Source organism: Silene latifolia, chromosome Y, assembly GCF_048544455.1.
Source record: "Silene latifolia isolate original U9 population chromosome Y, ASM4854445v1, whole genome shotgun sequence".
Taxonomy (NCBI): domain Eukaryota; kingdom Viridiplantae; phylum Streptophyta; class Magnoliopsida; order Caryophyllales; family Caryophyllaceae; genus Silene; species Silene latifolia.
Genome location: NC_133538.1, coordinates 347,196,655 through 347,214,641, shown reverse-complemented (window position 1 = coordinate 347,214,641; position 17,987 = coordinate 347,196,655). Strand labels below are relative to the sequence as shown.

At 39.6% G+C, this 17,987-nt stretch overlaps 2 protein-coding genes across 2 annotated transcripts; both read right to left on the bottom strand.

The window, feature by feature from the left end:
* Positions 1–8,088: 8,088 nt before the first annotated feature.
* LOC141631576 (uncharacterized) lies at positions 8,089–8,799 on the bottom strand. The gene has a single exon (XM_074444229.1). It carries the CDS (start codon positions 8,797–8,799, stop codon positions 8,089–8,091), a length of 711 nt encoding a protein of 236 aa, XP_074300330.1.
* Positions 8,800–10,917: 2,118 nt separating this feature from the next.
* LOC141631575 (uncharacterized) lies at positions 10,918–12,052 on the bottom strand. The gene is made up of 2 exons (XM_074444228.1): positions 11,370–12,052; positions 10,918–11,248 (listed from the first exon to the last, which is right to left on the bottom strand). The coding sequence occupies exons 1-2, from the start codon at positions 12,050–12,052 to the stop codon at positions 10,918–10,920; spliced, it is 1,014 nt and encodes a 337-aa protein (XP_074300329.1).
* Positions 12,053–17,987: the final 5,935 nt, after the last annotated feature.

Genomic DNA, 17,987 nt, shown 5'->3' with positions numbered 1-17,987 from the left:
TTGTTCTAGTTCATATGTTTATCATGTCTACATTCACTTTTTGGCAATTTGAAAATGAGTCATTTAATAAATATATTGCAAGATTTGAAGATTATATGACTCATGCTTGGCATCATGCTTTTACTCTTTCAAATTATGAAGCATGTTATGTTGTTTATAATGGCATGAACCTTGAAACCCGCAACTTGGCATTTTACTTGAGTGGTGGTAGGATTTGTGAGATGAGTTGTGAGGAATTTTGGGAATTTTTTGAGTTCATGACCATCCAATGTCTTAAGCAAATTGTACATGACATCTTTGTGATTGCCAAGAAAGGTATGGAAGCGATAAAAACCACATTTCGAAAATTCATTGAGGAAAACTATGATGAAAATAAGATTTGTGAGAATGAGACACCTTCCTATAACCTTGAGCCTACCTACTATGCCCACAAATTTGCCTCTCTTTGGAAAGATGGAGTGCTAGATGAAGAGAGTGATGATGAGGAGTACATTCTTGATTGTGAAACCAATTCTTGGATGCCATCACCTTACTCTTCTTGTGTAACAATGAACCCAAATTCCATGGAATTTGATATTAATGGGCAAGTTGAGAGTGAGATGGAAGTGAGCTTGAGTGAAAACTCACCCTTTGAGGATGACATATTAGAGGGAGACAATTGTGTTGAACTTGGTGAGCCTTGTTATGACAACTCCTTTGATAATGGACCTTGTTGGGATGAAAAATATGAGGAAATTTGGGAACCCTAAATAGACACCCTTGAAATCACCTTAGATGATAATGAGAGTACTTACATTGAATGTGGTGATTTTGACTATTTGGAGGACGAGTTGAGTGAATTGCCAACCAACTACCCATTTCATGTTCCTACCATCCATCACATCTATTATGATTTTTGTCATAACATTCTTCACATGCTTGTTCGGTCTATTACTTGGGCATTGTTTCATTGCATAATCTTGTGCTTTTATCCATGCTTATTTATATCTCACTCCCAAGAATTTAACCGACTTCTACGTGCTTTGAGTGCTAGTGATAATCTTCTATAAAATTGTTTATTGATAAGCTTTGGTTTGATGGAGTTCTTCAATAACCATTAACTTGTATATATGAATTTAGTGTAATTTTACATTCATTCATTTAATAAATTGCATGAGAGATGAAAGGGAGGGATCTCATATTTTTAATCGAGCTTTTTGAAGGAAATTGATGAAAATGAGAAGGTAGAAAATGTAAAAAAAAAAAAGAAGAAAATGGAGATTTTGGGCTTGTGCACATCTTTTCTATCATCAAAAAGGTGTTGGGTCAAAATCGTTTGAAATCCGTGCGTCCCAAGCCCAACCCGTGCGTATTGAAGGCCAAGAAAATAAAGAAATTTATGTTCCCAAGGATGCGATTTTCGGAGAAAACGAGCATTACAGACTTCAACTCGCGCGGGTCCAATTTAACCCGAGTGGGACAATAGCTAACTCGAGCGAGTCCATTTCAACCCGAGCGGATTCAGGCTTAAATTGCTGACTTTTTCTAGGAATCCGGGCAGATCATTACCAACCCACCCGTGTTGAGCTGTAAACCCGTGTTTGCTCCTTATTTCATCTGTGACATAGCTTTACACTCCCATATCACCTACCATCTTCATCCTCTACCTTCAAGCTCAAGTCCAACTCACAAAACATCACTCAAATGTCCATCAAATCTAACCAAATCACCATCAAATTACTCTAAAAATCATTCTAATCAATTTCTACACAATAAAAACCAACTTTTCAACCTTCTACATACTCAAAATCACCCATTTAAATCACTTTAAAATTTGGAGGTTCCAAAATCCATGAGCTCCATCTTATGTTTCTGGTTTGATTTTTGCCTTCTAGCTTCAATATATTGCTTCTAGTGTTCTAAAAAGGCATTATCAAGGTTGTTTGGCTTTTATTTTTGAAGATTTGAAGCATCTTTGAGTAGTGATACTTGGTGGATTTTAAGACTACAACAATGAGTTTTTGGGGCAAGAGTAAGACTACTACTACTAAGGGATCAAAAAGGAGAAAAAGAAGTAATTCTAATGCTCCAACGAAGTTCCAAATGTAAGAAGAGGAGCTAGTACCGGAGATAGAGCAACTTGATGATTTCCTGGAGGTAGTATTCATAAAAAAAGAGCATAGGAGACGATTTGTGAAACTACTAGTCTCAAAGTTTTTGAAGTAGAAAGATATGGGGTGTGTTTCCCCCATGTCCACCGACCCTACTCACCTCCTCCTCCTCCTCCTCCCGGTACCCCGCCATCGGCCATGGATATCTTGATGGTTATGATGAGCAACATGGATTTTAGGATCCACCAAGGGCAAGAAGACAACTATTTGGCCCTTTATCCTCAATACTACCATATGGCGCAACAAGGGTTTATTGATCCTAATGGTCCTAGGTCTTCTTGGGAGCAACCTCACCATGTGTTCCCAAACCAAGGCATGAATGAAGATGATCAAAGAGGAGGAGAGGAAGAAGAAGATAGTGAAGATGATGATAGCCTTAATGATGGAGGCTTTAATTGAGATCGTGATTGTAAGACTCTTACTTTCCCTATCTCTTATATATAGTTTGCATTGTAATATATCTCACATGATTAGATTAATTTGCATTGTATTATATCTCATATGATTCATGTAGTTAGTTGCATATAGACTAGAATTCATACATAGTCATTTATGACCAAACCTATTCCTTTCTACACTAAAAATAGTGCAAAAATCAGTTTGGGGAGGTTTGATCATAGGTGACCTAAGCATGCATCATCTAGTGTAGATTGCATTTATTTGTTATATATGTCATATAGAATTGTATTTAGTTAGAGTATCCATTCATTCATATCATATCATTGCATTTGTACTTCATTTCCATAAAATCCAAAAACATGTATTTCTTTTTCATTCCTACTCCTACATGTACATTGAGGACAATGTCCAAAATAAAGTGGGGGATGAGAATTTATATTCCAAAATACAAGAAAATTGAAAATTTCGAAAAATCTCAAAAGTATGTTCTTTAATTTCATAAAAACAAAATCCATAAAAATTTAAAAATTTGAAAAACCAAAAACATGTTCTTTAATTTAATAGTGTAGAATTGTATATACTTGTGTTTTTGTTCTCTTCTCACATAGATACAACACTACATTTGAGGCATTTTCAAAGAAAAATGAAGACCGCTTGGTATGATCGCTCTAATCCCTATTTCCCTTCCATTTTCTTTTCATTATTCATATGAGGAGGATGGGCTTACATGTCAAGGAGGATGTGGTATATTTTGTTGTTGCGGTTTATGTATCTATGTGTTGTTAGGAGTTTGCATTTAGTTTATGCGGGATAATAGTTGATAGAAGCATATGCATTATAGTTATATATATGTTAGTTGCATCATGGCATGTAGTTGCACTGTAGGAAAATTTTGTGAAAATGCCTATTTGAGAAGCTTGACAAGTCCCTTGTAGATAATTTTTCTCCTTGAGACTTTGTTTGCTAGAATACCCTCAAAACACCCTAGGATGTGTCATAATAGTATCTTTTGACCCATGGACTAAGGCCTAGTCAAGAGTACCTTGTGGTATGATAACTCCTTGGCTACCGTTTATTCCAAGGTGACCTTTGAAGCCATGCAACCGTTCTTATACTTCTATCATCATATTTTGTCAACCAAAAAGGGAATGGACACAAAAACATCAAATTGAGTTCAAGTACAAAATCAAAATCAAAAATTTTGCAAAATGCATCAAATTAAATGAGGAGCAAAAATAGACTCCTATGCTTTAATAAAAGTACCCTTGCTACAAATGGGGTTACTTTGAAAATGTTCAAAAACAATGCAAAAGAAATTGCCAAGTATCAAAATTCCCAAAACAACAAAAGTGGTTAAAGAAATTTTCTCAAAATTCAAATACCACAAGAAATTGGGGGAAAACAAATCAAAAAGCAAACTACCAATGTGAAACTCAAAACATCTTGATCCCTTTTATCCATTGATCCTATTTTATTGCAAGGTGGAAAGGGGACAACCCTTCTTATTGTCTAGGCAAGAGGGGGAATTCCGCGATCCTACAGTGTTTCAAACACCATAGGGAGCCTACTCTTGACAAAAGCATTTAGCGATTGAGGATAAAAGTACCCTAGTTTGACACAACTTGGAGGTGATTTGTTGGTATTCTTTTAGACTTAGTAGTTTAGAAAAACAATGTACATGATGGAGCGTGTACCCTTAAATTGCTTCCCTTGTAGATGATTTCCGCCACCTAGATGAGGGAAGTGGCTATTCTTTTGTAGATGCATTCATTACTCGTTTTGTCTGCATAATGCTTGGATGATCGCCATTTTTGCAAGCCCCACCTTGCCTTCCAAGAAGGCATCTTACCTCATAGATGTCTTATTCTGAGTTGAAGGGGCGGAGTGAGACCCGCTAATTGTCTCACATCGGTTATATTATTATTAGGATAGTTTAAATAAAGGTCTAGTTCTAGTCACCTCTTTACTCGGGACGAGTAAAAGTTCGGTTTGAGGATGTTTGATGTGACTCTTAATTGCGCACATTTAGTCCCCTAATTGAACCTATTTTGCATACTAATATAACATTTCATAGTCATTTTATCCGTCAATTCCTTCCTATTTTGCTTTCCTATTGCATTTTATATGTCTTGTAGGAAAGAAGATAATGTGGCGGAATTCCCGTCTCTCGCGCATACTCGGAAGATTATTGCCGATCTTGGATGGACTAGTATGAAGAGAAGGCAAGAATGATGACCAAGGATGTAGGAATAAAGAGTAGAAGGATCATAGGCTTAAAAGTAAGAAAAAGGGAAACTGCAGCTCAACCAGCGCGGGTCAAGCTCAAGTAGAGCGAGTTACAGCTCAACCCGCTCGGGACAATATCAACCCGCTCGGGTTGAGGCTCAGGCTGCGCGTTTTTCTCTCGGGACGAGCGGATTCCTTTACAGGACCAAACGTGCTGCATGCTAGGACGCACGGATCTTCTTAGGAGATGCTACATGATCCGCGCATATCCCTCGGGACTTGCAAAGCTCTATTCAACAATTAAGAATGTTATTTACTAATCTACCCTTGCTTAACCTAATGATGTACCACTATATATACTCCATTTGTAAATAATCAAAAGAGCAAGCTTCCTTAGATTAGATTAATCCTTCATTAGGAGTATATTAGAATAGATTAGTCTTTAATCATTCCACAAATCACACATTAATCTTTCCTTAATTATTGTTCAAGTTTATTATTGGGTAATTCAAGTTTATTATTGGGTAATTGTAGATTATTGGGTTATTATTGGAGAATTGACAACTCTTCATCAATCAATCAAGTTTTCTTCTATTATTCTTTCCTTTCCAATTGTTCATCTTAAGTTTGGTATAATTTCTTTACTCTCTACTCTTTGTCGTTTATTTCCCCACTCTTTTAACTTGTTTATACTTGTTGTGATGATTGACACCATTGATAACATGTCTTCCATGATAATGAGTGAGTAGTTACTTAACTAGGATTAGTGGGGAATTAGGTGAGTTAAGCATGGGATAGATTTATGCTTAATGAGTTCATATGAATTCTTAATTATTGTTCTTCAACTTATGCACATATCATGTTTGATGAAATGCGAGCCTGTGAATCCTTGCCTTTTTTGCCCATCTCTTATCTATTCAACAAAGCTTGTAAGATATAAACCAACTCAAGCCTTGTTAGACCTTGCATAGAGTTGAATAGGGAAAACCCAAGTCGACTTGTAGGTGTTGTAAATTCTTAACCGACTCGGCTCCGAGATGTAAGTTTTCCTAGGAATTGGTTTATCATGCATGTAGTCTAATAGGAGGAATTAAGTCGACTTGTAGGTATTGTAAAGTCACAAATGTCTCGGCTCCGGGACCCAAATCTTCGTATGAATTATATGACATGAACTAACTTAAATCCAACAATAATAAATTGCTTGCATCTATATAACTCATTTATGCTACCTTACCATGATTCCCCTATGATCCCATGATATCCTAGTATCCTTTATTACTTGTTTACATCTTTATTTGCTTTATTGCTTGTTTTATTTCATTGCCTTCTTTAGTTTAGAATCATCAACCCAAACCAAATTGTGACAACCCCAAGCACAACTACAATTAGATTGAACAATTTGAGTAGCCCCGTCCTATGGATCGACCCCGACTTACTTGCTATGCTAGTAGTTGGGTATAAATGTGTTTGATGGCGAACAACGACACGTCCATCAGAAAAGGCCTAATTTCCTATTTTTTTTTAAATAGACTATTTACTACTGTAATTAACTTCAATCAAATAAAATTACAAATGAAACAATCGGTATATTTTAATTAATTTAATTAACCAGTTCATATGGGATTAGAAAAACTCAACAATTTAGTAATCAACAATAGTAGCTTAGATCTGATTATGTCCACCATTTAAATTTAGAAATACATAGATCTAAGTACTTCTCCATTAGAAACACCATTTCAGTGCATTAATATCGCCAATAAAATAAAATAAAAATCAACAAATCACGAATTATTTAACATCAATAATGATAAATCATAGATCTATGTATTTAGCCAATATTTATTTAAATTAATTAATTAAAAAGTCTATATATGTACAAAATTGATCAATTTTCTAATCAACAATGATATGGATGGGATCTGATTAGATTACCATTAAAATGCCATAAAAATAATAAAAAGCACAAAATTTAATAAAAAGGTAACAAATATAGATATATACTCATTCTTTATAAAAAAAAAGGGACCCTATTAATTTGGTAAAAATAGGACCCAATTTTCACTGTTTTATGTCGGAATTGACAATTTTATGTCGGATTTAGATAACAAATTAACAGAAAATGAAGTTAAATTTATGGAAAATTAATTGCATGTGATAAAAGAAATGATTAAATTAAGTTTATGTACCATCATCTTCTTTTCTATTTTAATCGATCTCGAATCCTTCATCTTTTTCTCCATTTTAATGGAAAATTCGTCTTTTTCTCTTCATATTTATCCCTTCATCTTCATTTTCATTGTGTTTTGATGAGGATTATATGAGTGATGACAAGATGATATGAGAGGCTGTGATTGAGAGGATAAGGAAGGTTGCAGAGGCGGAGTAAGACGGAGTTATTGTGAGAATGAGTGAGGGGTTTGATTGTGTGGAGGGGTAAGTGTGAGGATGAGGGAGGCGGAATTTTGACATAATGAGGTTTAATTGTGAGGGTGAGTGTGAGGTAGGCTGTGTTGGTCGGATATTTGAGGGTTTGATTGTGACCGTAGGGTTTGCTTTGTGAGGTGGGTTATCTATAGAAGGCTGATATTGTATGGATTGGGCTACGGTTTGATTGTTTTTAAGGCTTATATTGTTCTAAGTCTTTGGACTGATATTATTGTATATAAGGTTGATATTCTATTTAATCGGCCCATTTCGCAAACGATTGATAACCCACTGTCATAGTAGTTTTAATGTGTTGTTTAGTAATTTACGGAAACCATGCCTTCTTATATGAACTAAAGGGTTATGAGATGTGTTGTTGAGTTTCTATTTATTTCTAATGTGAACCATGTGTTCAAATATGTTATTAATAAATACTAGCAGAGACCCCGTCCAATGTATGCACGGTATTTATAAAATTTTATCTTTTACTCCTTAGTATATTATTTATTGATTGTAAATTGAGAATTCATTATTCGTATTTTGATTTGAGAAAAAAATTATAACAATAAAAATAATAAAGAGAATTAAGTAATGACATAAAACATGATTTTAGTAATCAATACTGCATATCATTTTTTACACAAAATTAATGATATTGTTTTATAATTATTTTTTAATAGCATATATCTTTTAGCTACGGATTATCCTAGAAAGAACGATTTTTTTTTATTACCAAAAAATATAGAGGCAAATTCTAAATAAGAATGTGCATCAATATAGGAAAGTAAAAAAAAAAGATCATATCAAAATAGGAGAAGTGTTTCAGGTGGGAAAACTTTGGATTTTTCCTATTCTTTTTTTTTTGAAACCCCAAGAGGGTACAATCATATTATAACTCAAGCAAACGGCTTACAACATCGGGCAAACACCTATTCCACACAGATCTTCCTACCGACACCGGTAACACATGCGCAAGAGCATGAGCCACCCCATTATTAATCCGACTAACATGCGACCATCTAACTGACGTAAATAAAGAACAAATGTTTAAAATATCATCTATAACTAGGACAAACGAACTTCGACCTGACTTCCGTTGCTTCAGCGCCTCCATCACTTCTAAACAATCGCCTTCGACCACGATTCTATCATGCCCCATCCGAGCTGCTTCCTCCATACCATCAAGCACTGCCACCGCTTCCGCTATCCTCGGGTCCCACACTTCGCGCCTTTGAATCGCCAGCCCCCAACAGACACTTCCCACCGCATCCCGACACACCACTCCAACACCCTCCTTCACCCCCGCATCCACATTTAGCTTGACCCACCCCTCCTCCGGAACCCGCCAACCCTTCTGTTGCGCTACAGCTCCTTTCCTATCATCCCCCTTTTCTTGCTCCAAGCCTTCCAACCTTGCTCCCTCCATCTCCCCCACCACATCCCAAACTCGCTTAACTATGGCACCCACTTCCACCCGCGTATCCTCAAATACGACCCGGTTCCTCGCCTCCCAAATAGCCCAGCACCCCACCATCATCAGCTCACGCCCCTCCTCATCCAACTCCTTCCACCTTCCTTCCACCCACTCACGGATACCCATGACCATGCCCCCCCCCCGCTGAGGTCCCACCCGCAAACTTTCCCACACCCCCTTGGCCACCCAACAATCCCAAAACAGATGAATACACGACTCATAGTGACACCGACACAAAGGACACATGGCATCCTCACTACCGACTCTAGAAGAAATATTTACCTTTGTAGCTATCGCGTCGTTGCACAATTGCCAGAAAAAGAGCTTTATCCGAGGCCAAACCCGCGTGGTCCATAGCTTACTCCAAATCCACTTCTCTCTTTCCCAACTCGACGGTTCCGCCATGCTCAAATCAGTTCCTTCCCACATCCTATAGGCCGATTGAACACTATAATTACCATCCTTTTCGAGCGCCCAATACCACGAATCTGGTCGAGGCGACCTCCCAAGTTTAATATCACGGATTCATTCCCTTTCAAAAGGAAGGAAAAACTCCTCGAGCTTCTGTTCATTCCACCCACACCCATCACTGTTTAGGAGCTCCTCCACCCGCGCCATCTCCCTTCCCACCACACATGAAGAGACCACCCTACCTGAATGGGTCGAAGGCAGCCATGCATCACCCCAGATAAGAGTATCTTTCCCATTTCCAATCCTACGCCTAAGTCCTCTGCCCATTCCTTCCCTTGTCTCAACAATGCCCCTCCAAGTATAACTTGGATTGTGTCCAACCTGAGCCTCAAGAAAGCTACCATTTTGGAAGTACTTGCCACGCATCACCCGTGCCCACAAACACTCCGGAGCTATAAGGAGCCTCCACACCTGTTTTCCAAGAAGAGCCATATTCGATTTGCGAAAATCTTTGAAGCCCATCCCGCCTATACTCTTAGGTCTGCACAACCGTTTCCAAGCCACCCAACTAATCGTCCTTTTCCCCTCCTTCGTCCCCCACCAAAACCTCGAAATCAATTTCCTCAGCTCATCACAAAAAGTACTCATTACATAAGTAGGAAGAGCATTGGCTATTGCCTTTATGAGAACCTCCATACCCGCCCTAGACAAGTACTTCCCACGCCACCCTTGTAATCGCTTTTGAAGCTTTTCACGAATAATATCGAGAATTGGTTTCTTAGATCGACCCACCACGGTTGGGAACCCGAGGTACCTCGCCTGTTCCTCCACTTTTTCCACGCCTAAGAAATTCGCAATCTGCACCCGTCGATCCTCTCCCCCCCCCCCCCTTGCTAAAGGAGACCGTCGTTTTACTTAAATTCACAAGCTGTCCGGAAGCGTGTTCATAGCAGCGAAGAATACGGTTAACAGTAGCAGCCTCCTCCATTGTAGCCCGCAAAAAGAAGAAGCTATCGTCCGCAAAAAGTAAATGCGAAACCACAGGAGCCATCATCGAAACCCGAATCCCATGGAGAGCCTCACGTTCTACCGCACGCCTCAAGAGATTTGACAAAACCTCGGCACATAAAATGAACAAGTACGGAGACAAGGGATCACCTTGTCTTAAACCCCTCTCTGGACTAAAACACTCCTTCGCATTACCATTTATGAGAACGGCCGACGATACCGTTGAAACACACAACATCACCCTTCCCACCCAAGCCTCATCAAACCCCATATATCTCAGAGTAGCTTCCAAAAAACCCCACTCAACACGGTCATACGCTTTGGCCATATCAAGCTTGATAGCCATGTTACCTTCCACACTTCTAGAATTCTTCATGAAATGGAAAAGCTCAAACGCAATAAGCACATTATCCGTTATTAATCTTCCGGGAGTGAAAGCGCTTTGATTTTCGAATACGACCTCACCTAAGAAAAGCTTCAGCCGGTTCGCAAGAACTTTTGAGATAAGCTTATAAACCACATTACAGAGACTAATCGGGCGAAAATCTTGAATTTTGTCCGGCGCTTTATTTTTGGGGATAAGAACTATATGCTTATGATTTAGGCCCTCTGGCATAGGATCTCTACCAAGGACTCAAAGGACAGTGCGTGTCACTAGTGGTCCAACAATGTGCCAATAAGTTTGGTAAAAAAGCCCATTCATACCATCCGGTCCCGGTGCCTTCAGCGGATGCATTTGGTTCAACGCCTCTAAAACCTCTTCCTCCCTGTATTCACGCCTAAGGATATTATTCATCGCTGCCGTGACCCGTCCTTCCATCCCCACTAGCACCTCCCAAATTCCCGAGCCCGCGACCTCCTAAACAGGCCCTGAAAATACCCCGTTGCCACCTCGGAAACAGCTACGTCACCCACTTTCGTCACACCATTGTCATCCACCAGTTTCGCTATATGATTTTTCGCCTTTCGCTGCCCTGCTTGTCGATGGAAAAAACTCGGGTTCCGATCCCCATCCTTAAGCCATAAAGCCCTCGATCGTTGCCTCCAAAATTGCTCCTCTTTTCGACACAAGTCCGCCACTTCGCTCACCAATATCCTTCGCTTTTTTACCTCTTCCACTGACCTCCCTCCTTCGTTGAGCCGAGCAATTTGTCTCCTTTTCATGGCAATAGCTTTAACAATCTTACCAATACTTATCTGCTTCCATGACTGAAGTTCCCCCGCACTAGCTCGTAAGGCCTCGACCAAATCCTCACCCCCCGGTCAAAACCCCTTACCACAGCCTCCTCACAACCTTCCTCCCCCACCCACACTTGCTCGAACCGGAACTTAGGAATGCACCTTTCCCTCTGCCCTCGTCTATCCAAAATAAGCTTAAGCGGTGAATGATCCGACTACTCTCACTCAAGATGAATAAGTCTAGCATGCGTAACTTATCTTTCCATTCACCCGTTCCCATCGCCCTATCGATTCTACTTTGCCTATTAGCCTCCCCCGCTTGTCCATTGTCCCAAGTATACCCATAACCCTCATATTGAATATCGGCCAAGCCACACTCTTCCACTGCCTCCCTGAAATTGTTCATCTGCCATTGCGCCCGATTCCCACCCTTCATTTCATTAGCAAAGAGAATCTCATTGAAATCCCCGATACACATCCACGGAAGTGAAGATTGCCTCCCAAGAATCCGCAGCAGTTGCCAAGACAGGTGCCTATCAGCAACAGCGGGCCACCCGTAAAAACCAGTCACTCGCCAATCTCCCGACACATCTCTCACAATAAAATCCATATAATGAACCGAAGCTGACACAAACTCAAAATCAATATCCTTTCTCCACCAGAAAGCGAGACCGCCAGACCTGCCCACACTATCAACTTCCAAACCCGCATACCCATCGAATTTTGCGCGAACAGTCTTCATTTCACGACCACTTAGTTTTGTCTCGCAAAGAAACACCATGGTTGGGGCCTCCCGTCTTATTAAATGACGGAGTGCTCCAACTGCGTCGGGGTGGCCCAATCCCCGGCAGTTTAAACTCAAAAGACTCATTGGAAATGTAAATGTGTGTATATCAATATTAGCATATTCAATGTGTAAATTTTCTTTCATAGAATTTGTCATTCAATTTATGTTTGACGATTATAGTTGATTCGAGCCAACAAACAAGACGGGTTTAAAATTATTATCATTATAAAAGAATCAAAATTCAAGCCTTCTTATTGGTCCTTGGATTTTTAAAATTTGAGAAAACTTTTATTTGGGTGGGGTCCCCCACTTCCCCACTTACATGGTAAGTAATTAATTATTCTCTCTCATGATTTCATTAACTGAGGACTCTTTCCCAATCTATTATGCTTTCATTAATGATTTTACAATCATTAAAGAAAATTGATTTCATGATATTTGATTTAATTTAATTTCTTAAAGATTACAATATTATCTTATAATATGAAGATCCAAAAAAATAAAACAAGCAAATTGTTTAGTCATAATAATTTGGACACGGATTTAAAAGGAAAAAAAAACATATATAACGAAATTGTACAGAAAATTTAAGGAAATTAGTGAACTTAAAACACAGTAGCCATATAAATTTAACCAACTCAAAAAACAAAATAATTAAATAATCAAAAATATTTTTAAAAATTTGGTGAAATTAAATGATGATATATTCGTTAGAAAAAACAACAAAAATAATCATCAGATCTGATTTTTTCTTCGAAAATAAAATGAAATTGGAGAGAGTATAGATTACTTAAAAAGAATCAATACATTCTTTAGAAAAATCATCAAACATAACCACCTTCCATTAATCTTTTTTTTGATAACTGTCAAGAAACATATAAGTTCAAAATAACTTTAATTATTATATTCGTTAAGTATGTTTTTGAAATTACATATTATTTGAAATATGGATGGTTATTATTAGTTGTACTCCCCAATTGGTTTTATAACTAGAAAATCATTGTTGGTATTTATAGTTTTATACATAAATAATAACTATATTCTTGTAATATGTCCATTTTTTAATTGGTTTCTAAGATATAATGTTTCTTATTTTAAATTATAATTATGTGCAACTTTATTTTTATATTTATGCATTTCGTCAAATTATTTCAATTTATGTTTGACGATTATTGTAATACCCGGCCTGTGTAAGGACCTCTTGACCGACCGTTTCACCAGAAAAGACCGTAGGAGAGGATAGGCAAGAGGATAAAGGACCTATGTATCTGTTTACTCGACCTAGTAGGGACTACTCGTCCGAGTACTGGTAACACTCGACCGAGTATGAGAGTACTCGGCCAAGTATCGTTGGTGTTGATGCGTTATTATAAAACGCAAGTTGGTAAATCTCATTTCATTTTTAACGGTTCCCTATATCTCTAACCCTAACATATCTCCCTCTCACCTATCACCCACCTATCTATACACTCTCATCTAGCCTAGACACTAACCAAGGAAGGGGATTAGTTTATGCGTGGAGTATTCAAGTAAGGATGTCATCGTTGTCGACTTCGGTCCGCGTCTCAAGCTAAGTTGCCGTTTCGTTATTGTCTTTCAGTAGGTCTTTGGGGTAGTCTTGTAATAGGACGTGGTTACTATTTGTAGGATTCGTCTCGAAGTCTTGCTTGGCTAGTTGTTGGATACATTTTCATGGATTAGCGATAAGGTAGGGTTTCCCTACACGGTTTACTGTTTAATTGATTTAAGATTGTGTTGTAATTGTTTGTACGATTGATATCATGATTATCTGTTGTTGTTGGATTGGAGTTTGATGGTGGTGTTGTGATGATTATAGGTGATGTTCGCGAGGTGCGTCCTCGACTGAGTGGAGTCACTTGCGGGAGTGGCTTCACACCCTAGTTTCGCCCTCTGTGGAACCCGCCACAGGAGGGGATGTGCACATTAAAGAATAGGGTTATTGCTCGTTGATGATCGGGGCTTAGATGGGCAAGGCTGTGGTCCTCCACTGGTAGGGCTACACACTTTAGTGTGTAGTCAGTTACATGATGAGGTTGGGAGTTGGAGGTGGATTGTGATAGCTGTTTACTTTTATCGTACTTGTCTTATTTTGGTTATGCACTGAACTGACCCCGTGTTGTATTTTAAAACTGTGGTGATCCATTCGGGGATGGTGAGCATGTTGATGTGTGATAAGGGATTGCGTAGTTGAATATGATAGACCTCGCGCTTGAAATGTGTTTGTATGTGGGTTCCAAGGGAATAATTAAGTATCGAATGTGTAAAGAATTGCATGACAAGCTATGTTGACGTACGTTCATAGAAACAGGTGTCGCTCATAAGTATCGTAATGAAGTTTATGATTCGTGATGTACTTTGTTGTGATAGAAATAGGGCCTAACGGTGACGAGCTCAATTATGTGGAACTCCGAACGTCGTTAATTATTTTGCAGGAAAAACTCTTGATAATTTAAAACTCTGTTCCTGTTCTGTTGAACTCGGCCGAGTAGAGTTTATACTCGACCGAGTAGGCCACACTCGACCGAGTAAATAGGCACTCGACCGAGTAGCCAGAATCACAGATTATACGTGCTACTGATCTTTGGATACTTGACCGAGGAGACCAAATACTCGATCGAGTGAGCTATACTCGGCCGAGTACCCGTTTATCGCGACCCAGCTCGGTTTATTTCAAAAAACCTATAACTCTTCTTTTCTTCTTATTTCCGCCTCATTACTTCTTCTCTTCCTGATAACTCTTCAAAATTCTCTCTCTCAATAACCTTGGGTGATTCTTGGTAGTGACCGCATTTGGATTTCATTCTTGCTTGCTCAAAACCCCAATCAAGGTGAAGTATTCAATCTTTTTCTTCAACTTTGCTTCAATTTATGGTAAAATTTGTTCAAAATTTCGAATCTTTAGCTCTTGTAATCCGGGTTTGATGCTTTTATTTTGATATTTTGGGTTCTAATTTCTATTAAATACTTCCTATGTATCCTCTAAAACGATTTTATGCTTGAAATCGCTCATCTTATGTTACAAAAATTTTTCTAAGGTTTGCTTCAAGTTTGATTTTTGGTCCCTTAGATTGCCCTAGGATGTTTCTTAAGAGTTGATTGATGATAAAATTGTTTCTTTTGGTTAGTGTGACTTCTATTTTGAGAGAAAAATCCGTCTTAAAACTTCGTCTTAAAACTCCGTCTTAAAATTGAATAATCCGAAAAACAGTCCGTACTATGGCAAAATTTTGAAAATATCCTTCTTGAAATCCATCTCTTTGTAGCATGCCGAAAGCCAAAGCCCCAGCTAAGAAGCAAACTGCATGTTCAATTGGAAACAGGTTAATCTAGCCGAGAATCGGTTGTTCCACCGGTGGACGAGTACCCATCGGTAATTTTCTCTAACTTTAAGCAGCGAAATGCTTTTGTGGCCTTGATGGGTCGGACTCTGAGACCGACAAGTTGTGTGAATCCCAACATTTTGGAAACCTTGGGGGTTAAAGGGGATATAGTGCACATCTTTGAGATTTTGGGGATGGAGGGGCTATACAACCTACGCAAAAAGTCTTACCCGTATCTGACCTTGGAGTTTTTGAGCTCCTTTGTGTATGATGTAAAGGGGAAAACCGTTTCTTTCTGCCTTATGAACGAGCTTCAGGAAATAACCCTTGATGAGTTTGCCGGCCACCTTGGCCTGGAGACAAAGAAAGAGGGGTACATTAATGATGTGGCAAAGAATAGTGGGGCACCTCACAACCTACCTTACCTGACCGGGAGACCCATTCCGAGTGCGAGTGCCATGTTGATCAATGATGTTCAACACGTGTCACTTCGCATGTTTCTTAGGATGATGACTTGCCATTTGTTTGCAAGGGATGACATGAGTAAGTTGAACTCTCATGAGGTCATGTTGTTGATGTCCTACCTTAACCTTTGCTGGGGAGAGCCTTTTTACTATAGTGCTCCCGGGGTCATGTGCTCTAGGTTGGACCATATGGCACGGTCTTCGAACCGTCATATTTCTTTTGGGGCTATAGTAACCCACTTGGCTCATAGACTGACTGACTTTGAGGCTCCACCTTCGTCGGGTACTGGGTTGTTTAATTTGAGTCCATCCCTCCGATGGATGAGAAGTATTGGTGTCATATCAGATGGCTTAGGAAGTTAGAGGATGGGTCGTATACGTGGAGAGTGAGGGGATCCATGTGGATGGTGCTTCCCGCCCCCGAGCACCTACCCGTGGTTGACCATTTGACAGAGTATGACCCGGGGAGTGGTGAGCGTAGACCCGACCCACAGTCCTACTTGATTGACCCCAGGATTTTGCTAGATCTACCTGAGCCTATCACCGTAACGGAGAAATAGCCGATCGCTCCTCCACCCTGTGAGCGCCGTAGCGGGAGAGCATCGAGGGAGGCCGAGGCTGAGACTGAACCCTTTTTTTCTGCACCGAGCTTTTACCCACCACAGTACTCGCCCTACCTCACCGTCCACGACCCTAGGATGTAGGTTAGTGACCTGACTGAACGGATCTCCACTACCTTGGTGCTCCGGAACATGCACGAGATGGCCTACAACCAAGGTATAGGGACAAAGTTGGCACATCCGGTTTGGTGGAGAGGACCCGGAGTTGACATGGGAGTCTTCCATAGTTATGGAGTTGACACTAGATTTTGGAGACCACTAGAGGAGACGGAGTTTGGCTGCCTCGCGGGACCGTGGGGAGCCAACTATGGCAGTCTGCTAAGCGGTGGAGGCTACTCAGCTGGAGTATTTCACGGAGCTAGGACATCTGGAGCAGGTACATCTAGCACCGGAGGTGGTGATGAGATGGAGGAGGGTGCAGATATTTGATTTCTGTTGTATCTCTAGACTTGTTGCTTGGTTGTTGTTGGAGATTTGCTATGCTTTGTAGTACTCTTTTATTTTGGATGATTGTAACGGGCCATAAGGCCGCTACTTGTTTTCCGCACTATGTTAAGACTTTTAGACCGGAACTTTGTGTTGTCTATGTGCTATCTCACTCTTAGCAGGTATGATCTTTGATGTGTGTTTTAGATTTCAAAATTCGCGTATTGCTTACTCGACCGAGTACTCCATGATACTCGGCCGACCATTTGGAAAATACATTCTTTGTTGTTGTAAATTGTTATAGAATTAATGGGGTAGCTATTGTGATAAGTGCATGTTTCAATACTTTAGTAATGAGTTCGGACTATATGCGATACGTCGTGTTTATATGAGCACGATTTATGATAGAAATCTAGGATGCGACGGTAACAGTAATATGAGATGTGGCATGTGTGCATTAACGATGGTCAGGATTGATTGAAGGGCAGTGATATCATAATACTATTCGCATCTCTCTATTTATATTGAGTATCTTGTCTCTTTGAATTGCATGAAGAAGGTGGTTAATTACATACATTATGGGGTTATCGTACTTGCCTTCTGATAGGATACATGTTCCATGATTGTTGTCTTCTTGCATATGTATGAGCTTGGTGGACGGGTAGAATGAACTTCGGAGACGAAGTTCCTTTTTAGAGGGGTATATAACATCGCGGTTAAAAGTTCTAATGGTTTGACAAGTTTCTCTATGCTTCATATTTTCTTCTATGCTTCATCTTTATTTTAGCTTCCATGTTATGAGTTGTCACATGCTTACTGTAATACCCGCCCTTTTAGAGACCCTTTGACCAGCGTTGACTGACCTTAGGAGCGGGAGTAGTCTTAGAAATGCGTGCCAAAACTATCTTGGGTTACGTGTTAAGAGTGGTACTCGATAGAGTAGAGGCTACTCGATCGAGTACCTAGGTTACTCGATCGAGTAGCTAGGTTACTCGATCGAGTAGGAGGCCACTCGATCGAGTATGTTGGGTACTCGATCGAGTACCGAGTTTTCAGCGAGGGTTTTATATCGCGTTTT